General features: G+C 42.4%; 1 protein-coding gene and 1 long non-coding RNA gene across 3 annotated transcripts in view; both read right to left on the reverse strand.

Moving 5' to 3' along the window:
• Positions 1-47: 47 nt before the first annotated feature.
• On the reverse strand, positions 48-855 carry LOC129376038 (uncharacterized). The gene is made up of 3 exons (XR_008607704.1): positions 766-855; positions 552-690; positions 48-141 (listed from the first exon to the last, which is right to left on the reverse strand). It is a non-coding gene; the product is annotated as an uncharacterized LOC129376038 (long non-coding RNA).
• Positions 856-8,620: 7,765 nt separating this feature from the next.
• The window catches only part of arid2 (AT rich interactive domain 2 (ARID, RFX-like)), a 32,381-nt gene continuing 17,403 nt past the window's right edge, over positions 8,621-23,598 (reverse strand). For both annotated transcript variants that reach the window (XM_055055433.1, XM_055055434.1), the window contains 17 exons: positions 22,700-22,918; positions 22,349-22,416; positions 21,621-21,690; positions 20,335-20,585; positions 20,030-20,126; positions 19,743-19,952; positions 19,387-19,551; positions 18,660-18,738; positions 18,418-18,552; positions 18,085-18,302; positions 15,438-17,776; positions 14,443-14,597; positions 14,207-14,345; positions 14,003-14,088; positions 13,769-13,892; positions 12,913-13,004; positions 8,621-10,325 (listed from right to left, as the gene is read on the reverse strand). In XM_055055433.1, coding sequence (XP_054911408.1) covers positions 10,214-10,325; positions 12,913-13,004; positions 13,769-13,892; positions 14,003-14,088; positions 14,207-14,345; positions 14,443-14,597; positions 15,438-17,776; positions 18,085-18,302; positions 18,418-18,552; positions 18,660-18,738; positions 19,387-19,551; positions 19,743-19,952; positions 20,030-20,126; positions 20,335-20,585; positions 21,621-21,690; positions 22,349-22,416; positions 22,700-22,918 — 4,559 coding nt within the window. In that variant the 3' untranslated portion in view covers positions 8,621-10,213. The remainder of the gene's footprint in view (positions 10,326-12,912; positions 13,005-13,768; positions 13,893-14,002; positions 14,089-14,206; positions 14,346-14,442; positions 14,598-15,437; positions 17,777-18,084; positions 18,303-18,417; positions 18,553-18,659; positions 18,739-19,386; positions 19,552-19,742; positions 19,953-20,029; positions 20,127-20,334; positions 20,586-21,620; positions 21,691-22,348; positions 22,417-22,699; positions 22,919-23,598) is intronic.

Raw genomic sequence — 23,598 nt, forward strand, 5'->3', positions numbered from 1 at the left:
TCTCTGCAGCTATATCTGAAATGTTTAGTTATGTTGAATGATAAAAATGTTCTTACTTTTTTTGTCAACTAGGTTCTCTTATCTTCCTTCACATGACTGCTAGTGTTGAAGGTGGAGGATTACTGGCTCAGGAGATCCAACCTGGGATGATCAGAGACATTATTGATCTTCAAAGTCTAAATCTGGGATCAGAAATCAGCTCCGGGTTTTCTTTGAGGGTTCTGTGGGTAGTGTAGTTGTGTTGGGATCAAAAGGTTGTAAGTTTGATTCCAGCTTCCTCCTGCCACATGTTAATGTGCCCCAAGGCAAGGCACTTAACTTACCAAACTGCCTACCCATCAGTGTACAAATGTGTGAGCGTTTGTGAGCGTAAACAGGTGAATGTGACTCTAGTGTAAATCATTTTGAAGTATTGATTGGAATAGTGTTATATAACTTCAGTTCATTTACTTTTTCTAAAATTCCTTAAAATTCAATGTCTGACCCTTAAACAGGTGAATTTTCAACATAATCTTCTATGGCAATGATTGATTTTTTATCAAAGGACCTACTTCACACAATCTGTCTCTTTATTCTGTGTCCTGTCCTCCTGTTCCACCAGGAAACAACTTCTCTGGATTTCCAGCAGGATTTTCTTTGTCTCTACTGTCCTCTGTGTCTTCTGTCCCCTGATTGGTCCAGCGCTGTTGTCTTTTTTGAATCATGCAAATTTCTAAATAATTCTAAACAACAGATAACACTTATAAAACTGAATATAACTTTTACATCAGCAGGTGCAGCAGGTCCAAGTTCTATTCCTGATCCTCCTTCCGTCATCAGGCCCCGGTTGTTATGAAAAGACTCAATGGTACAAATCAGACAAAACAAAAGGGTCAGTGAGGAGAAAGTAAAGCAGAAAGAAAGAAATCAACTCCTGCCTGTTGACAATGTTTTGTTGTGTAAAACTAAATGCTCTTACTTTTTTTTTCAAGTGGGTTCTCTTATCTTCCTCCACTTGATTGGTGGCGCTGAAGATGGAGGTTTACAGACTGAAGAGATCCAACCTGGGAAGATCAGAACCATCAGAGATAACCTCCAATCGTGTTCTCTGAATAAAAGCTCTTAATTAAATCGCTCAATCATAAATTCTGTCTATGCTCTCCTCTGTCTTCTCCTTTCTTATTGGTCCATTGCTGTAATTTGGTCTCAATACAAAATATAATCAGGCAAAAGTTCCTTACTTAATATAAGTAAGTAATATTCCTCTATATGGAGGAATGCTTTCTAAATTATGAATTGTAAATTCCTATTTCTATTTTCATTTAGTAAAGCTGATGTCCCCAAAGCCAGCAGGAGGCAAGCAAGAGTCATGTGTATGTAGAAAGTAAAAACTTACCAGCAGTATAAAAAACAAGAAGGGAAGCAGGAGGACAGGAACCACATGGACAGTGACGAAAGAATCCAGCGATGAATGGCTGAAACTTGAACGATTAAAACTGAGAGACTGGATTAGTGGAAGAACAGGTGAGAACAATTTACAATATTAGAACGCACCAAGCGAAACAGAAAGCTCAAGTGACAGATAGATCTCAAAGTCCTCAAAACAGAGACAGAACCACAAAGAGAATCGTGGAAGAAGCAGTCTCCCTGCGAGCTGCTCTGTCTAGGACTGATACTTACTTTTGCCCGGTATGTTAAAACTTTAAAACCGATGTTTCGATCCACTAATACCACAGCACAACCAGTTATATGGTGTCCCCATCCATTTTTTCATGTCTTAAAAATTAGGTGACAGAAACGTTGATCCAGTTTTAAATAGTTTAATTTGCAGCAGTGTTGTCGCAATTCTTTTGATGTTTAATTTTTACTCAACAAGATTGTTTTAGATGTAGTTTTAATCCTGAAGCGTTGTCTCGATACTTTCAGCATTTATCATTTACGCACCAGCGATGTCTGGCTCCTTTTAGTGTTTTTTGTTTAGAAATGTGGTCTCATTCTTCAGAAATTTTAATTTGTCTCCTCCAGCACTTAGTCATTCTTTGATTAAACAACAAAAAAATCTGAATTGCCTATACAGCAAAAATCCTTACCATCTAAATTACAAAATCCAGCAGCGGGATAAAGAAAAGCCCCGGTGTAATACGTTACCTAAGGCACCCCACTCCTGCCAGAATTCTTAACATCTGAAATTAAAAATCTAACAGCAGGATAAAAGGAAAGTCCAAGTGCAAGACGCTACCTGAGGCTTTCTCTGCGCTGGTAGAAAGCCATTGGCTTTAATAGAACAATAGAGGGGCTGCACAGTGGCGCAGTTGGTAGCACTGTTGCCTTGCAGCAAGAAGGTCCTGGGTTCGATTCCCGACCCGGGGTCTTTCTGCACGGAGTTTGCATGTTCTTCCTGTGCATGCGTGGGTTCTCTCCGAGTTCTCCGGCTGTCAGGTTAATTGGTCTTTCCAAATTCTCCTTAGGTGTGAGTGTGTGTATGGTTTGTCTTGTTTGTCTCTGTGTTGCCCTGTGACAGACTGGCGACCTCTCCAGGGTGTTCCCCGCCTCTCGCCTGGAACGCAGCTGGAGATAGGCACCAGCACCTCCCGACCCCGTTAGAGAGAAGGGTGACCGGAAAATGAATGGATGGATAACAATAGAGAAGTGATGATGTCCTCAGGTGACTTCAAGATCCCGATCTAATCAGAGTCACTAGACAAGTAGTAGTGAGGTCTAAACCACAACGGTCTGGAACGCTCTCTTCCTGTAATTCCGTCAGTCGTTGAAGGTGTTGGATCCTCTTCTATGTCCTCGTCAGACCCCATCCAGAATTCAGTACCCCCTGAGATACTCCCCTCAGAGGATGACCAAAGTGGATCTCTGGTGTATGTAGATGGTGAGAGAGGAGGACTAAGGACAGGGGAAAACATAATGGTATCCTCCCATGATGTTGTTGGTGAAGAACCAAAGGGTGGTGACAAAATGGGAACCTTCAAGTATGCCAATGATGACTGACTCAAGACAGGGTATGACCAACAAGAATCACCATGCACCATCCCTCCTGAGGGACTGAGTACACCGGATGACAGAACGGGACCTTCGTGGTCTGTCTTTTGGTAGGCAATGAACACAGGGGCTGACTGAATGGGCTTGTTCTCCAATTCTTTGTCATATTTGCCAATCCCTTGAAGGCCCTCCTCCCAACTGGGTTTCTTGGCAGGGGGCTCATCTTCGTCATTGCTGTCCCTGGATCTCTTGGCAGAGATCTCTGCTTCAACATCACCACTGTCCCTGGTCTTCTTGGAGGGGAGGTCATCTTCAGCTTGATTCTCCCTGGTTCTTTTAGCAGAGGGCTCCTTTTCACCATCACCATTGTCCATGGTCCTCTTGGCAGGGAACTCCTCTTCAGCAAAGCTGTCCCTAGGCTTCTTGGCAGGGAGTTCCTCTTCATCACCACTGTCCCTTGTCCTCTTCGAGGGGAGGTCATCTTCAGCTTGATTCTCACTGGTCCTTTTGGCAGAGGGCTCCTCTTCAGAAGCACTGTCCCTACACTTCTTGGTGGGGGGCTCCTCTTCAGCACCACTGCCCTTTGCTCTCTTTCTGTTTTTGCCAGTCACACATCTCACATGAGCCGCATCCTCTTCCAAACCTACCTGGTAATGTTGGGAGGTCACCATAGATCTGAAATCTTCTGGATGCAAAATGGGCTCTTCTTGTTTTTCTAGTCCACATGTAAATTTAAAGCTTGAAGGAATTACAGTACCAAAATTAATCTTTGGTGATAGGTCATCCTCCTTCGCAACATTCACCTTCCGTGCAGCTTTCCTTACGATACGGTGGCCAGAAGTCAAGGAAGCTGTGTCCCCTTCCAAACCTACCTGGTGATGGGATCCTCTTCCAATCAGTCTGGGATCCTTTGGACTCGAAATGGGATCTTCCCTCTTGTCAAGTCCATGTGTGGATTCAAGTGAACTCAAGGGAGAAATGCCCTCTTGAGGCTTCTGAAGCATTCCTATTTCACATATGTATTTAAGGTTTGGAGGAAGAACCTCAAGCAGCTGTGATGCAGCACAAGCAGGGTCCACTGTCAGACTGGAGCTGGTAGTACAGCTACCTCTGGAGCTACTAGTACAATCATTACCAACCTGAACTTCACTGGAGCTGGTAATACAGTCCACAGTCTGGAGGTGAACGACAACTTGAGTTTACCTGGTCTTCAGAGACTGAGGGGGAGTGAAATATAAAGTGAGTGAAATGTCGTCTGACATCGGCAAAAAAAAAAACATTTGACCACCTTACTGAGATCCTTACCATTGTCTGGATGTCCCCCTAACTTTGGGGATCCATCTGCTGGGAGCGCTACAGTATGGAAAGGAAAACAAAAAACTATAGTTCAGAATCAAGACCTTCACGAAAATCTAAGGACATATCTTGAGAGAACACTAAACATTTAATGTACCAAAAATACATTAACCCAGGTTTGAGAATGTCTTTAGTTTTCTTTATCAGATTGAATTAACTGTGTTATTGCTATACTAGATGTGATTACACAATAAGAACATAAATTAGAAAATAGAATAAATGAAGCTCATCCTTAAGTCACTGCAAACAGCAAAAAAAAAACTAATATATTTTTACATAAACTAAGAACAACACACTCTAAAACTCAATGATCAAACATGTAAATGGACTGAACTTATATAGTGCTTGAAAAATGAACTTATATGGTCATTTTGAGCACTCAAAGCGCTTTCACTAGTCACATTCACCCATTCGCACTCACAAACGCACACACATTCATAGACCAATACGCAGACCTGTATGCAATTTGTGCACATCGACATGTCGCAGGAGGAAGCTGGAATCGAACCTATAACCTTCCGTATGGACAATTATCACTCAGAGAAACAAACTTGAAACTTCACCTTTGGTACCAATCAGTCATTTCAATCATTAAAAACAACAAATTGAGATAATTGTTTTTCCAATGAATTTAAACATTCACTGATAACATTCAAATTCCTTCTGAAAATTATACATCTAAAATGCAATGGAGCAAATCTGTTTCTGGTCTTGAGTAACTACAAAAACACTAAATAATTTTGTGACTGTGTGAAAATTAATAGGCACACATTGATTGTTCTTTAAAGATTTTTTATAAGTATAAAGTTGTGTGTTGTTATTTAGTCAACATATCCATGGAGACTATATCAAAAAGCTCATGGTTCCAAAGCTCATGGTTCCAAACAACTAGTCAGCTTTGCTGACATTTTCCAAGTTTTCATATAAATCACAAAGCAAATTCATTCGACTCACAAATATGTTACATCCCAAAATGCAAATATTTTCAAAGGCTCAGAATTTCCAAAATCTGAATACCAAAGTCATTGAAGCTCATTTAACCAGCTCAAATAATGTTTTTTTTTTTCTTGTCAAATCAGTTCACCCATATAGAAAAATGATCAAACACGCATAATTCAAGAGAAATTAATATTTTATATTTTAGGCTTATTTATTGTATTCAGTTCAGTACATCCATACAAAACACACATTTATCATGACGTATATCAAAAATTAGGTTCATAACAATCTATTTATATATATATATATATATATATATATATATATATATATATATATATATATATATATATATATATATATATACCTTTTATAACATATAAGAGCTACAATCCATTATCTTATAATCATCGTGATGTGTCCTAATAAACCTCTATTTAAGTCTGATGTAATTGCCATGGAAACAAAATGTTTATCACAGCACTTAAAAGAAACAAAACAAAAAAACAGTCAAGATTTCAAAGAAGTCATCAAAATTTCAAAGTATTGGACACCAAAGTTATCAAAAGTCATCTCAGACTAGAAAGCATCATTTTTGCTTTTTCAAATCACTTCAACATGTTAAAGTACCAGTCTATGCAAAAAACAAAACAAAAAACAGGTCAACATGTCTCTAGCTAAAAAAAAAACAAAAAAAAAACAACTAAACAATTAAATCCGCTGTCAGAAAAAATACATGACATGTACAAAAATGTTTAAGTGATATTAAATAATTATTTTCATTCGGCGTATCCATGGATACTGAGTGTTTATCATGGCATTTTTCAAAAAATAACGGTCAAAAAAGCAAATTTTCCAAGAACTGGATCAAAATTGAATTGTTTTATTTATTTATTTAACCAGCATAACATTTATTTTTAACATTCCAGACATGTATTCACAAATGTCAATAATGTAACACATACATTAACACACAATAAGGTATCATAGAACAATTTCAATGAACTCATACACTCAAACAAATGCAAATTAGACCAATTAAAGCTGTACATTTCGAATGAGTCGTGAAAATCATTTCTAATCATTTTGGACACGGGAGAATCAAGTCGTAAAACTTGACAAATTAAATCAAAAAGCCTCGTTTTTGTTTTTTCAGATCAGGTCAGCCATGTTAAACTAAGCTACTAAATTATTGGCTATCATACGGGGAAATACCTGATTTTTAATTTAAAAAAAAGTAAAATTAAATAATGTATTTTATGTAGCGTTTCCATGGAAACTGAGTGTTTATCATAGCATTTTTCAAAAAATAAGGGTCACGAAACAAGATAATTTTCCATAATTCGACATTAATTCAACTAATTTGACTATAATTAACTAAAATACACATGTTTCTTAAATCACCACCACAGTTCAACATTTTTCCAGCGAAATTCAGCCAAGAAAGGCTCATTAGTTCAGAAAGATCCATGCTAGCAAGAATGCTAATTGTCTTTTTTTTCTGTACAGCAGTCAAGACTTTCTCCAAAAACACACACACGCAGACACAAAATAAACCAAACGCTTCACTGTCATCTTAGGAATACCTTGCTTTTGTTTATTTAAAATAGCAGAAGAATAATATTAACCTTCCGGCCGGTGCTGCTCCCGGTCAGGATCCATCTTTGGCAGTTCTTCTTCCACGGCGGGCTTCTTCGGCGAGCGCGTGTTCAGCAAATGCTTCTTCGGCGAGTTTTGCAAAGCAGACTCTCAACAAGTTCAAACCTTCCGAGGCGTTCAGTGCTCCTTCAGGCGTCTCCTTGAAAAGTCCCGTAGCAAAGGGAAAGAACTCAGAAGGTGGACGTCGTTTATAGGGTTGCCGACGTTGACGTCAGTTTCCATGACTTTCACTGACGAAGGCTCAGTGACGAAACGCACGCGCTTGTGCGTGAAAGAAGCTGGACCACAAAAGTTGCTAAATACTAACAAACAAACAAACAAGCAAAGACACCCCTACAGTTTCCTGTTATGCTGATGATAAATTAGTTTTCATTTCCAACCCCCAAATTTCTTAGCCATTTGCTTTGCAACTGGGAGTATTTGAGTTGGGACCAAAATATCCCAATGAAAATAATGACTGGAAAAAAAGGAGACATTTCTGCAGGAATTTCAAAGGAAAACAATAGAAACTGGTGAACAGCAGTTGATGAATGGAGGTGCAATCAAACTTGAATCTCCATTGATCGACCAGACAAAGCTATCACATCAGAGTAATAAGCAGCATGACCATTAACTGCTTGAAATCACTGCTTTCTTTATGTAGTCATAGCTAAAATTCTCTGCCAAGATTATCAGGCCTAAGGGAGCAAACTTCCAGATCAGCAACAACTCCGTGTTGAGAAATTTAGCTACAGGGAAGAGACTTCAGAGGCATGAGTCAAGGTTTACTAGATGGCTGGGAAAAGTGCCATTTTTATTCTTTGTTAATTGATAGCAAGAGTCTTCTTAGCACCCTTAATGTTCAAATGAAGGATGCACAATGTTATCCACACGGGCCGATATTAGCTGGAAAATTTAATATTAGATATCGGCCATTCTGTCAGAATAACCCACCGACATAAAAGGTATTTTTTATATGACAAACTAGCAACAATAATGCCTGCAGGGAAGAAGAAAAAAGAAAAACAATGCCATGTTTGCTTTGTCCCTGTGTTCAATGTCCTGTTGTTGATGGTTGACTAAATAAAAATAAAAAATAAAAAAAACATAATGCAAGTCGAAAGTGTTACATCATTTTCAGCCTCCTTTGTAGCGTTTGCATTTGGTAGCTGGGTCAATGGACAACGATAATGCAGTATTTTAATTCCACAGTAGAGATAGCCATATAGTTTATAGTAAGTAGGTATTGGTAAGTAGTATCGGTATTGGTAAATCGGTGTATCGTGCAGCCCTTGCTCAAATGAGAAATGTCACATAAGACCAAGTTAGTGCTGTCTGATTTTATTAAAAACCTTTTTCTCCTTCACTTAAATGTACATTTGTAGAGTTAATATCAACTGGAATCGTTTCTTTAAAGCTTTTTAGGCAGCTTTATCAGTGCTTGCGCCAAATGTAGAGTGAGAATCTGTAACAAGTGTAGGTGCACAAAAAGAATAACACCTTGAAGGGAACACATGTTATCAGTGGTGTTATTTAAAAATAAAACAATTTAAGGCAGGCACCTAATGTAAAAAGCTGCTTTTAGACTATTCCATTTATTAAAAGGAAATAAGTTATGCTAAACCTGAATGTATGTAAAAATACCCTCTTGTGCAAGAATCTCTCCTTTGCTAAACAGATCAAATAAAGCAGGAAAAAAAACGAGCAAAGCCCCAGGCAAAATGTTCAGTGTTTTATTTAAAAACTATAAACAGTCACCAAAGTAAATAAAGCCAATCTCTAACAGACTGTTAGGTCTATGTATAGTCACACATCCTACTGACACCGCAGAAATGAAGATGGTTGGGGTCGCCCAGGTCAGATGCTAATACGACAGGCAGTCAAATGTTACACAACACACGGTAGAGAGGACAGTCTGAGGACGTGAGCCGGAATGTGGCATGGTAGTAAGAATGAAAAAATAGTACAATAAAACTCCACACTATATTAAGATAGAAAAAAGTAGTGAAGAAAATATCATACCTGCACGTAAAGCAAAGAACACAGGAGAAAACCTGTATAAAAACTCCATGTATTTAAACCAATTTACAAATACAAAATAATTTTTGGTACGCGCACCGTGCCCGTACGATGACAAAAAACGCTTACAGTGGATTATATGTTCCTTGTGTGTGTGTATGTGTGCACGTGTTGAGGGGAGGAACGTGTGGGGGAAGGGGGATTAGGGGAAGAGAATACCTTCAATATTTTTTTTTCTTCTACAAAATGACATGAGATATATTATTCCATACTCTTTCAGCCAGCAAAATGAGTTCTACAAGGTATTATAATACAAAAAATGTCACAGTTCCACAAAAAACTGCTTTTAACCCCACCCCTAAGCTTTACAGCATCAGTACCTTTGCAGAATTATTTACAAGTTTTTAAGTACATTCATCCACTGCTGAGTATAGAATCACATTAGATACAAGTGACCAAGGATCATAAAAAAAAAAACCAAAACAACAAAAACGTACTACTTTATTAAATCCTGTCAAAGTAATGCTTCTATTACCCCACAGAGCGTGTTCTCCAGTGGCTGCATCGGCATCAAAGGATCTTCTTTATATATATTCACAACATATTTACAAGATTCTTTTTTTTTCTTTTTATTAATTGTAATGGTATTCATTTCAATAATAAATAAGTGAAAATATATTGACTCAAGTAAGAAAACCAAGCTACCGAGTTTCTAAAGAAACATTTTCTCTGCTCCAGTCGCCGGGCGAGTCGTCCTTCCAACCCTGTGAGAAACCTTCAGTAGCCCCGCCCCCTCCGCGGCCCCACCCACTCACACTCTTTACCCTAGAACTCAAGCACACTCCTGTTTACGGGATCACCAAAACAAAAAAAAGAAAGGAGGAGGAAAAAAAAAAACCCGACTACACTGAAACAAAGATGTGCTCATGTTTGGGGGGGAGTGCGTCAGTGGAGTCCCTTGGGGAAGCAGTCTCAAGGAGCTCCCCCTGGTGGGCAGCTGGTGGAAGATCCCCAAAGGCAGTTTCTTTTTTTGTTTTCTTTTTCCCTCTTTTCATTTTCCTCCTGCGTGTGATGTAGAGGGCAGACGGTTGGACCAAGGCTGGCGAGCGAGGAAGTGGGTGAGGGATCAAACGGAGTTTTAGAGGTGGAGGTGGAAGCGGCAGAATTTCGTCCTGGTTCCCTTCTCCTCCGCTCCCCGTGAGTCCCTGTCCCCGTGGTGGACCGGCTACGGCTCGCCGGCGCCTTCAGAGGAGCGAGGGCTGGAGGATGGTAGGTGGTGGTCCTTTTGGCGTTAAGCCTGAAGCGAGCGTGTGAGTTCATAAAGGCATTTGGCGAGCGTGGTGGAAACCTCCATATTACTTAAAGCAAGCACAGAGAGGTGCGTCTCGTGCCTTTTTACCAACCTGAGGGACGAAACAGAAAAAATCCGTAAACATCAGCAAAAACATCACATGAAACCAGCATAATTAAAATCTAAAAAAAATAATAAAAAACAAAAGGTTCCAGAACTTGAGAATTCCTCCATCATACAGAACACTAGGCATGAGGGGCTTTTTCAACTAAAGTATTTCTATTCAAAAATCTCAATCTTAGTCTATTTAGACCAGGGATGCCAAAGTCAAATACACCGAGGGCCAAAAAAACTAATTTACCACAAGCCGAGGGCCGGCTTGGGTCTACGTTTATTAAAATATATTGAAATGACTGCACAACACCTGTTGAACCAAGACCTAACACAGTGTATATTATTTAATAATTAAATGAATAAAGCAATATTTTCTTATAGATCTGTCAGTAATTTCAAGTGAAACCATTTTTCAACAGGCAAACAGACAAAAACAAACTTCCTTCAAAGAAAATAACATGTTCTGTACATTAAAAGAACAAAGCAATATTTTGTTATGACTGACCTCAAGGGAAATAAATGAAAAATAAATAAATTAAAAAGTGCATGCATTATAAACTGAAAGCTCCTAGAGCAGCATTAGATTGTACTGTTACAGCAGTACAATCTCAGATATATTCTTTCATTACAGCCAAACTTTCTCCACACAGAAGACACACAGGCAGTGATGGCATAAGTACTTTGAAAAAAGTAACTTTAATCAGATTACTGATTACTCCAAGAAAAAGTAACTTGGTTAGGAAAGCAACTAAGTTATATTAAAAGTAACTATTTTAGTTACTTTCAGCAGCAGCTAACAACAACGCTCCACCACTTGTGAACATCCTATTGATCTTTGCCAATACTTAATAGCAAGTTATTTTACAATAACAATGTGTCTCCACTTATATGGTTGAACTGAAGGGGAGATTGTTTAATGGTTACAACAGTACAAAAAAACTTTAGTAATTTGTGCTTATTTTTGTGTTTCTATTGTCTGGAAAATGATAAATAGGATTTTAAATCTCCTGCCCCCTTCTGCGCCCCGGTGTCGAGGTAGTGGGTTACGGCCCTGCGTTTGGTGTCACAGCACAGCTCACAGATTTCCTCCTGCCACTCCACAACTCAGATGAACCGCTGCAGACATTTCAGCCTTGTGACACTTATAATATTAATAAATATTAGTGATTATGATGGCGTTCAGTTGCACAACTTTACGGACTCGTTCAGTCGTGGCTGTTTTCGCGTTTATTGCGCTGTTCAGATTAGTTTTGATGTTTGCTATTTTCTGGAGCGCAAAGCGAAGCTTGACGTCATTCAGAGGTGACATATTAACTTGACATTAACAAAGACACAGCGGGACGGATCATCCAGGAAATGATGGACAGAGAGAGTCTAATTAAAATGTCAGACAAATTCTGGGGTTTATGTCTGCATATTAAGTCCAAAAACCACGACTCATTAAATCTACAAGCGACTTAAAAAAAAAAACAAGCCCAAAGCCACTTATAATAATCTTACTTGGTGAGCGAAACTCAAAATAGTTCCAGTTTTTGCAGCAACAAAATGCGCTTCTTCCTCCATTGTTTATGTTTCTGTCGCTGCTGATACTGTCTCATAGACTCTCGCCAAGCCGCAGAGAGGAAGTCAAATATAATTACAAAAGAAAATAGTAACGCAAAGTGATTTCCATAAGTAACCGTAGTCTGACTACCTGATTTGAAGTAGAAAGGTTACATTACTCGTTGCTGAGAAACAGTGGTCCGACGTCAGTAACGCGTTACTGACGTCACTGCACACAGGTTTGCCTTTTACCTCCATGAACATGAACTCTGCCTGGAACCCTCTGTTCTCAGCGTCCACTAACCATTTAGCCAATTTTGAGGAGGGGGAACCTGAAAGTTGATCTCTGCTCTGATTGCTGATGAACAATGAAGCCGCTTGCGCTTCAGTGACTTTGCGGGCTACCGATGCATTATGGGGAATGTAGTGTTGGTGCGTGCAAAACATCAGCAGCAGGTTCTAATAGTAATTAAATATCATCCATAGATAATTCATTTGTGGGCCGGATTGACTTTGACATATGTGATTTAGACCAACATACTGAGTTCCAGTAAAGTCCCTGTAGTTTAGTAAATTCCACCTGTTTACATAAAGTAGGTGGAGCCTTGTTGTTGTGGAGACTTGGTAAAAGCCCAAGACGCCTCGATTCGTGGTAGTTCTCCCTCACCACCCTGATCACTGTGTGTAGTGGAAACTTAATTAAGGGTTCCCGCCTTCAAAAGCTATTACATCAAGATATTACATCATGTTCACACCAATGGGACTCAGAAGACATGGATTACTGACAAAAAGCTTCCAAAAAGTAATAAATAAAAGATGCTTAGTTACATTCTCTTCAGAGGCCGATAGAGGCACCAATAACTAATCCTTGTGAAAAACAACAAAACAATAGATGCTATTTTAAGGCTGTATATTCATTTTTACCAAACAATGTGGCCACAACTGTATTTTGCAGATTTGATCATCTTAATTTGATTTAATTAATTTAATTTAATTACGTCGCCACACTGTGGATTCAAACTTTCTTTAACCAGGAAACTTACATGCGACCACAGTCAGAGTGCTTGGCGATGTTCTTTAACGTTAAGGCAGCAGTTAGTCGTATGTGTTTGGTCACCGGTCCCTCCTTCTCGTCCTACAGGAAACACGAAATACAAACATCACTTTACTCAGCAGGTTATCTTGATGAGAAGCTCATTCGCCTACTACACCATTCAGTGCTTTGTTTCCCATCTTCCATAATGTCTCTGCCAACTGAAATTGTATTTGTTTTTGGTTTTCTGATTGCCTTCGACAAGCAGAAGTGACACCCACAAAGTCAACAAGTCGGACATAATCTATCAAAAGGTCTGTTGAGTTTTCCCACAGTAAAATTCAAGCACTTTCAAGGGAAATGGTGAAACGTTTCCAGCACCACGCGTAGGAGATAAAAAACAAAACAATCAAAAACAATACAAATGATCTAATTAACAATTTTATGACATCTTTTATTACTGTTATTAATAATATATTGTGGTGGTATGCTACATTCTACAACAGAGACATGGTAAACCAAAAAGTAAAATTCATTTTGTTTTTTATTTTGAATTTCTGGTAATTCTAACTGACAAAAAAAAAACAAGAGGAATTTGGTCTGATTTAACTTCAGAAAGTGAAAAAAATTCAATGTATTCTTTTAATCCAGATTTAGACTTTATTACACAACTGCAGTTTGAATATGAAACGCTTTCCAAACCTTAAAAACACCTGTTGAATTTAAAGCATTTACAAGGATTTCCATGAAAATGGACACTTTAAAAAAAAAAAGTAAAATAAAGCATTGTAAATCCCATCATGAGTAAAAATATTAATAATAATAATAATAGTCTTTAAACCGTGTGTGAGCCTGGCTGTACTCACTGTGAAGTCCCTGAAGACCAAGTTTCGAGAACCTCTACGTAGGGCCATGAGAGCTGCGCTCGGATGATTGACGATTGCTTTCGGTGCTCGTTGTGCCGGAGTGCTGCCTGCCGCTGGCGGAGTCCTTCACAGAGCAAACACAAAACCGTTGTTAGCGACGCTGATATTTAATAAACGTGGACGGTTTTGATTCAAGTTACGAGTCGCGTCCGTCAGACGGGAAGTTGCACGCACTGGGAAGATGTCTGATTGGGACTTTGTGCTTGCTGCTCCTCTAGTTTGAGTCCAGCCAGCAAAGCCTCTCTGGAACAGTGTTTATCCTGGAAGCAGAGAAGACACGGTTCACACAACAACGTCAAAAACTGTTTCTATATCAAGGCAGTGATACAGCAAGGAAGATAAAAATGGCTTTTCATCTGGCCGATGACAGGACTTTACCTGCAGATGTGTGATGAAGGACAGTCTCTGTCGGGGGAAAGGTTCACATCCCTCCCACAGACAATGGCCTCCATACACTTCTTTTCCTCCGTGTTGCGTTGCTGCGTGGTAAAACACTTGAGACGGCGTTTCGAACCACCTGGAAGACACCGCAAAAAAAATTTTTTTTTTTTACAAAGACGTGGCTGAAATGATCACACAGGAGGTGAATAGTGAAGCAGAAGGGGGCGCTGTACCGTTTACACGACTGCCACAGACACTTGAAGTTCTGCCCTGCTTTCCTGCCCGGTTCCGTCGGCGACGTGGGGGTCTGCTGCGCTGGGAGGTGCGGACTGTGGTTGCCTGCCGCTGCCGGCTGCGAGGAGGGAGCTGGGGGCGGGGTGGCAGTTGGCTGGAGAGGAGACACGGTTTTAGAAACAAGGACGAATGGATTCATCGGACTCACGTGTGAAATCAGGACTAGGTTTAATATGTTGGCTGAGATGTAACCCGGGTCTTTCTCGTGGCCAAAGTTGTTCACTCAGCTGCTTTTCTGTAGGAGGTGGGTATCAGTGAGAACCACATGGTCTTGACTGGACTCACCTTCTTAACCTCCAAACTTTTAGATATTCGAGAATTTACCCAACAACAGCCCCGCTGAGAATACTCTAAACTCAAAGTACATTTACACCAAAGATACCAGTAATTTAGCAAGTCAAATTTTAAATATAGTAATTGTCATAGATGGCATTGGAACCTTAATTACGGTTGCAAAGTGACAGTTTCTACATTTTGAACATTTCAAATAGGATTTCAATCAAAAACCTTTTCCACACCAGTAGGAGGTGACAAAACAGGTGGAACTTTGAGCTTATTTCTTAACAAAAACAACAAAAAGTAGAAAAACGACTCCATAGTTCAGGTTTCTAAAACATCTACACTTGACATCTGCAAAGTGGGCAGACATAACCTTTTGATTAATCTCAAAACTTCACTAAATATAACAACAACAAAAAAATCCCCACCAAAAGAAAGTTAGAATTTTACTGAAACGATTAAGTTCAGAAAAAAAAAAAACATGTTCTGCTAAATACTCATGTTGCGGACAGGATCTATGTCAGTGATTCTCCTTTTCCAGAACTTACTGTCATCAAAAGTCTAAATCATGTGGTAGACCAAACATCAAGTCCCATTAGGAGGAGAACATGTGCAGAAATGTGGTTTACGTGGAGGAAACCCTGGAGTGACTCACCGTGGCGCCAGCTGCTTGTGTAGGCGAGCAGTTCCTCTGCTGAGTGGCGTTCTCTATTGCTACTTTGGCTACAGTGCTTGGATCCGTTCCTGCCGGCACCGCCACCATGGTGGCGCTGCTGCCGGCGTTGTTGGGGTCACTGATGGTGATGATCCGAACTCCCACCTTGCTGGGGATCCCAGAGGAAGTCGCCATTGACGCGGGGCCACGCTCTTCGTTCTCGGCGGGCCTCTTCAGGCCCCGGGGCTCTGAGGCCACACCGTTCGCCGGAGAGGCGGCGGGATTCTGTGAAGTGATGGCGCAGGGCAGCGAGGAGTTGGGGAGCAGTTGCTGTCTGAGCACAGGCGTGCCGTGCCCCTGCGCCGGCCCCAGAGGTCCGTTGGTTAGTTCCGAGGGCGGCCGGTGAGCTGCAACCTGGGGTCCATTGGCCAGGCGCTCGGCCTGCTGGGCTTTGGCAGTGTCCTGCTGGGGCGGGGGCGGACTGGGCAGACTCTGATCAGAAGTCTTTTCAGAGGCGCCCACCTCCCCGTTCCCCAAGTACTGTTTGGAAGCAATGTGATTTGGAATGTTTTTGTTAAAGTTGCCACCGCCTTCGCCCCGCTCAAAGTCACAAACCCCGTTGACCAGGGTCTTTTTGGGGTCGGCGTTGCCCTCAAGGGGGGCGTTTGGGCCTGGAGAGAGAGCCTGCTTCCCGTTGGAGGAAAGGCTCTCTGTTACCGGGCCGTTGAGTACTCCCTGGCTGTTCCCTGAGTGATATGGAGGTAGATTCGGCTCCACGCACTTCCCACCGTTTAGTAGCTTGGCACCTGCTGCGACGTCCCCGTTCCTCGTTTTACCGTTCGAAGAGTCTCCTTCTGCCAATGAAGAGTTCTCCATCACCTCGATCTTCCTTTCGTGGATATGCAGCCCGGTGGCGTCCTTGGCCTCTTCCTCCTTCTGACAAATGATCTTGTCTCCTCTGAGGGGAGCCGGCAGTGGCGGTGGGAGCGGTGCGCCTGTCGAGACGTGATGGGGGACTGTTCCAGTAGAAAACGGTGGTGGCGGGACACCCGGAGCCACAGCGCCCTGGCTGACGGCAGCAGTAGAGGTGGTGAAGCCAGTGTTAGGGACCACGGTGAATGTGACTTGTCCGGCTGCTGTCGGGGCCTGGATGATGGCCGCTCCCCCCGGTGTACTGGTAGAGATGAGCTGTCCTGGCAGCAGCTGGACCGCCTGGAGGGGCGGGGCACCTGCAGCAGGAAGCTGGCCAGGGACCAGCTGGACACTGACCGGCTGAGGAGAGGGGTTCTGGTAGATTACCTGTGGGTTGGGGGCTATCGTGTTATTCGGAGGGGGGACCTGTGGGGCAGGCAGGATCAACTTCCCTCCCGGGGTAGAAGGCCCTCGCTTTGGAAGCAGTAGCTGTTTGATCAAGCTGGATTCAGTGGAGGTAGGTTGAGTGGGAGGAGCTTGGGATATAATTTGGAGAGGAGGGGGTGGGGGCGGCTGCTGCTGTTGCCGTAACGTGGACAGTGCGTGGCTGACAGCTTGATTGGACTGGACCTGGGTGTTTGAGTGAGAGGCAGCAGGTGAGCAGGGACTGGAAGCAGCTCCGGGCTGCCCCGCTATCTGGACAGTCTGAGCACCAGGAATGGAGGAGGGGTTGGCAAGAACGATCTGGTGTATGGCCGGGGTGTAGGCTGCATTCTGCTGGGGATTAGGACTGACTATTACTACGCTCTGTTGAGGCTGAGGCTGCTGGTTGGGAGGGGCTAACGTGGCTGTTGGCCCACCTGACTGGCTTGGTGCTGGTTTGGGAGCAATATTTTGAAATGTTACGCGAGAACCTTGGGAGTTGGCCACACCCGTTATCCCTATGGCCTGGCTGCCTCCCACCTGGATGGAAGGGGGTAGTGAAACTGTAGCAGGACACTGGGTGTCAACCTGGGGGGTTCCACCCTGAGGCCCAGAGACAGGGAGGGTTTGAGGCAGAGGTGGTTGCTGGGTGACCTGGGAGCACACACCTTGTACCCGGGCGGTGAGGATATGGCCTTGTGGTACTGGCTGAAACAGTGTGACGGGAGCCCCTGTGGGCAGCATTGGGGAGTGCTGCTGCTGAGGCACAGGAGGGGGCGCCGGGTTCTGTGGGCTGTGATTCTGGGCGGTTGTGATCTGAACCCCTGGAGCTGTTCGGACCAGGGCTGGGGGTAACTGTGGCGACGCCTGTGGGTGACGGGGAACAGCTGGGTGGTTTACACAAGAACTTTCCTGTGCGGGCGAGGCCATGGTTGGGGCGCTGTTAGAGGCACCCGGGGGTCGCACAAACTGTGGTCCAGGATTAGGATGTCCCGGCGGTAACCCTGGTAACACATCAACATGAATATTTATTAATACACAGATTGATTCAATGTTTCAGAAACCTCTGTGTAGAGTAGTCACATCTTCTACAAAAGGAGGTCTACCCATTAAAATTCCTTCTCCCAGTAGTGAAACATGTATAATATTATTAAATATCGGTTTTTGGCCCCAACAACAATATTAATATCAAATATTGATATCAGCCCAAATTTTATATCGGTGCACTCCTAGTCGCAGTTTCCCAAGAACACAAAGCATTTTGTTCATCTCACCGGACGCCTGCTCCTAAGAAAACAAAAACCAGAGGCACCTGGTGGTGGAGCTTGAGGATCTCCAGGTGCTTCGTGTCGAGCTACTGGAGGTGGAGGAGCTGCGGCCGGGTTCTGGTGCTGCTGCTGGGTTTGCTGGTAGTACAGCTGGATGGGGAGAGGGATTGCTCTTCGCCTTATTCCCACCAGGAGGATCTGAAGCGGGTTGCTGGCTTTTGCCTCTTCTTGGCGCCTCATAGTGTGGTTGGGGAACACCGTCCTGTGCAGAAGAGAGACATTGTGATTCTAAATATAAGCCCACTTCTTGGATTTATCTATTGATCTTGCCCAGCAGCTGAACTAACTCGATCGAGTCGTGTGCGCTCTGTACCTACCGCAGGCATTTTAGGAAGCCGGTGGAGTTCAAGATGTTGCCGCGTCCCATTTTGCTGCATGTTGCCAGGTACTCAGAGTACATTTCTGATCGTGAAACCGAGCCCTCGGGGTTCGTTTCAAAGTGTGCGTTCAGCCTGTTAGAAAGAAACCAATGAACAGGTTTTAAAGTTACTAGAAATTAAGAAAAAAAAGTCTTTTTACCTACAGAGATCAACATAGATGTAAAAAGCCAAAAACTTACCACTGCAGCGTAAACTTCTCCCCATCTAGTTCGACGATACCAGGCGGTGGAACGTTGGACTGAACAGGGACTCTTGTTACTAAGGAGACATTATGAAAGCATTAGAAACTGTTTGCCACAAATTTCATTCAGCTGTAGTGCTACATAGATACCCACTAGATGTCAGCAAACTAATAAAGAACCATGTGAAGCAGCCAGGAATCTCTTAATTATTGTTCTTCCCTTTTTGTTCAAACCTGGCTGGTTTTGACTGATCTGAAGGAAAGCAACTGCAACAGCATTTTTATGCAACCATGACAGTTCTAAGAAACTTTGGAAGAGTGACTTGCACATATGTACAGAGCAGGAAGTACTTCAATGCCTTTAACTTTTTCCTGTCACTTCAATGTATTTTCCTGATAGTTTGATACAAGGTGAAGCAAAATTTTGAGGTGGAAGTTTTCAAATTTCTTGCACACTTAAAATCCAAGAAATGTGGCTTGCATTTCTATTTAAAGTCTTGCAACAGATTTAAATTCGATTCAGGTCCAGACATTTGGCTGAGTCCTTTCTAACACATGAATATGCTCTGGTTTTCACTTTGATTTTATGGTTTTGGGCGTTGTCTTTCTGGAAGGTGAGGAATCGTTCTTTTCCAACTTTCAGAGATTTTTTTCCCCCTAACATCTACCGTCTAACAGAGTAAAAGGAAGTTAAAAAGCTTGAAGCGTCTCTCAGGGGCCCTTACCCGGTGCCGTCGCCCCCTGCACCGCTGCAGGTACCTGCTCCACCAGCTGCGGTCGGACCTCGGCGGCCTGCTCGGCGTTGGCCTGATGCTCGATCAACCGCACTGCCGTCAGGGCGTCGGGCCCGAACGTGTGGAGGTCCACTGACACCAACCGCACCAACAGGTCTGAGTCGAGACAAGGAAGACAAAGCAGACTCGACGGTGAACTTAAACCAAAACGTACAACTACAGCATAGCAATGTGAAGAAATTGAATCTTTCAGACTAATATTTAGATTAGTCAAAGCAAAACTTCTGTTTTTCAAGCATTTTATTAGGGGAAAATCTCTTTAATTGAGACGTTCTGTTAATTTGTACCTATGCTGTGGTCAACCGAGGCGATCTTGCTGCAGGGAATCTCTCCCAGTTGGGCCAGCAGGTACAGAACCTCCAAGGAGGCCATGAGGAGCATGAGGTCCGGCAGAGTGAGGAGCATGATCACCTCCCTGTACGATTCCTGGTCCACATACTCGCAGATCAACACACCGTTGTCATCTGCTTTGCTTAGGTTACCCAGGATCTCCATAGCTACGCAGAAACGCAGAAACTTTCTAAAAACTCTCAAAACCACATGCGTTTCCTGCCTACACTTTGACTAGACCCACCTCTCATTTTGAGGAACCTGTCCCTGGACATCAAGCATTTGGTGATGGTGTGAAAGATCAGGTGCGTCGTCCGAAAATCGACGGGATCCAGCTGGAGCTAAGAGATAAAAAACAAAAAGATGATTCTTTAGAGCCATTTTATTAAAACCTGATGGCGCTAAGCTAACCACATTAGTATTGCATACACCAGCTGGGTGAAGCAGGAACAAAACCAGTAACTGTCCCAAAGAAACATGGACGTTGAGCACACGAACTGAGGATTTCATCTGGTTGATCTGTAGTCGATACACAAACTGATGACCCACCTCAGCAGCCACGTTGCCCAGCGTGTCGAGTCCGAGCTGTCGGAGTGAGATGAGGTTACAGTGGGAGCAGAGCAAAAGGAAGCGCAGGCACGTTCGGTTGGCCGCCAGCAGCTTGACGTTGGCCTCCTCGAAGGAAAGGTTTCGGAGGATGACGGCGACCTGCAGCACCCGCTGGGCCTCTATGTCACTGGTGCCTGGGTTCCGCGGTGGGTGGAAGAGACTCTGCCAGTGGTCCTCCCGGGACGTACCATCTGTGGTCGGAGCAGAAAGGGAAGGGTCGGTCAGACTAAGCCGAGAAGATGGACTAAAACTCTAGTTTTAGGACAAGACTTTATGAAAATTTGGCAGAAGTTGTAGATTTTCAGTTTGACTGGTCCTAACCAGTTTGAATCTAAAAAATCCAGTCTTTTTACACTCAGTGAATGTACCATTCGTAAATTATTAAGTCACACTAAAATGAAAACTCTTCAGTGTGGAAGTTGCTGCTGAATTAAGTCTCAGTATTTTTCGCCATCACCAATCACCATTGAAAATGAATTCAGAGAAAGAGATTCAAGAAAAAAAACACCTCACTTTCTATAACATTTTTATGACAGTATTAGGGTCATGCCAAGAATATCAAATCAAAATTAAAAGAGCAGTCATAAAACAAGACTATGACTTCATCCTCATACTATGACTTATCGTCATTTCACTTTCATCTGTACGAAAGTATCACTTTCATCTCGTAATACTACGACTCGTCCCTGCAGGTTCATTCTCATGATATTCTGACTTTATTTTTATTCATTCATTCACTCACTGAATGAGGACTTCCTGGGTATTTTTCATCCTTTGAAAGGATGTTTTTACAATTATTCATTAAAAATATATCCAACTGCTGTTGTGGTCTTGTTTTAACCTTATTGAGATGATACTGATGACAAAAAGTCAGCGAACTCCAGAAAATAAAAGCTGGCAGTGGTTTTAGCAATGCCAGCTGTTCAAACTAAGCAAATTGCTAATATATGATGCTAATGTAAATTGCTAATTTCTGTTTGCTTTAAAATCCTAGTAAAATCCTAATTTAAGTACCTAACTTTCAAAATAAAACACTTATTACTAGTCACAGATGTGTACAAATATTCTATATGGAGGCGTCTTATGAAACATCATTCGAGACAAAAAATAGTAGTCTATACCATATATTAAAAGAATATTATATATTTACATTATTTTTAAAGATAAATTATGATTTAGTAGTCGACTGGAAATTGGTCACACAACTCTGCTCCAAAATATTTGACCTTGTGCTGAGCTGCTCTTGTCCCAGATCAGCTCTCGGACCTCGGCGTCCTCCACCACCTCCTTCCAGAACTGTGAAGGAACAACATGCAGTCAAAACACCAAGCGAACAGGACCGACGATCCACTCCACAGTGAGATCAGCTCCCGAAGTGGGACTACAAACAAAACGATGATCTGGGAAGTGAGTCGGCATTACTCACTGTCTGACCAACATATGTATAAAAAATAAATAATTTAAAAAAGTGGCACATAATTAAAACCAGCAGCAGACTGAAGGCCTTCATCAAAACCGACAGGAATAGATTCACCACAACACAGTAGGAGGTAATTTTTCCCACTTCATCCGAATCTTGCTTTTACTATTTGTCAGATCGTGGGAATAAGGTGAGATTACTGAATCAAAACCAGAAGAATGCTCGTATAAGCTGATTTTACAGCATCAATACTTAATTATTTTTGGAGCAATAAAAACCTGCACATCATCGTTTAGTAATGGCCTAATAAATCTTTTCACTTAGAGGACCTAATATTAGATAAATGCCTCAGTTAAACAATAAGAGCACCTTATGCCAGATGTTTGTTAGCTGCTCAAATAAAAAAAGAAGACTCTTTGAACATTAGTGTAGTGTGTTAGCTTAGTTATTGATGGAAATTTGAGTCATTTCATTTTTATTTATTAGACGTTCCAACTTAAAGACCAGCTCAAAAGAGGCGAGAGGAAACTTTACCCTAACAAAGTCCCTCGAGGTTTTCTCCTTCCAGTCTGTCCCAAACACCGCAGAGAAGCTGCCTAGAGCTGGAAAAGGAGATAAAAAGGGTTAGAGGGAGAGCCAAAGCTTAGCTTAGTTGCTGTTATCTCCCTTCAATGGCTCTACAACTCCCCCTTGACTTGGGAGGTGCTCAAAAGAGACCAACAGTGATGGGAAAACAAAGACGAGGGAGAAGAAGACAGCTGGGTGGTCTTCCTTCAGGACACACACATTGAATTTAGTCATTTTCTTTCCTGATATAATCCCAAACGGTAAAGCAAACTACTATGATAGGAGGAAAGTTGAAGTCTTGCGTGTGGGGGGGCTTACAGTCGTCGAAGACGCCGGCGTGGGCCAGCAGCAACGTGACCAGCTTGGGGTCCTTGTCCAGCTGCATGGCGTGCTTGCTCTCGTTGGAGAGCAGCGTGCAAACGTTGACGGCAAAGTCCACTTCGTTGGGTAGGCCCGAGAGCAGCGAGAGCACCAGTTTGTTGTAGTCGCACGGCTGGGTGAAGTCCGTAGACAGCCCATAACTTTGGCGGAGATAGTCTGGAAGAAAAAGAACGGAGGAAATGCATCAGGCTACATGGAAGAGCTATGAAGACCTGATGATCACACCCAAGGTTTTCTACAAGTACACAACAGCAAGAAATGTCACAAAATGATAAATGGGGACAGGGATGGACTGGTGGACCAACTGACTGAGAGACATAGGGATGGAGGAATGGAGGAAGGAACAGACAGATGTATGGATGGACAGAAGGAAGTACGAATGGCTGTACGAATGAATGGATGGATGGACTGATGGCAATGATGGACAAAATGTGGATGAATAGATGGATTGATGGATTAACAGCAGACTGACCAGTGGTCAGGACAATACAAATGGGAAAAAAATCTGAAAATCCATATTGTCCTCACTCCATTTTGCTTTTCCGTACTTTTTCCATCTACAATAGGAACTCTGTTATAAAAGTGTTCTATCTACTGAGCTGCTCATAATATAAACCGACATTCTTACAGTGCGAGACGTCCTCCACATGTTATTATTTAAGAAATCTCAAATAGAAATGATCCAGTGTTACAAAGCACAATCTGTCAAGGAATGTGAGATTCTTCCCTCTATTCTTGCTCGATTTTCCTCAACCCTTCTGTGTGTGTCTGTCAGTTTTCCCAGATAACGGCTCCTTTGGTTTGGTGCGGGGTCTTAACTGCTGTATTTCCAGCCC

Source organism: Poeciliopsis prolifica, unplaced genomic scaffold, assembly GCF_027474105.1.
Source record: "Poeciliopsis prolifica strain line A6 unplaced genomic scaffold, Auburn_PproV2 SCAFFOLD042, whole genome shotgun sequence".
In the NCBI taxonomy this organism is placed as follows: domain Eukaryota; kingdom Metazoa; phylum Chordata; class Actinopteri; order Cyprinodontiformes; family Poeciliidae; genus Poeciliopsis; species Poeciliopsis prolifica.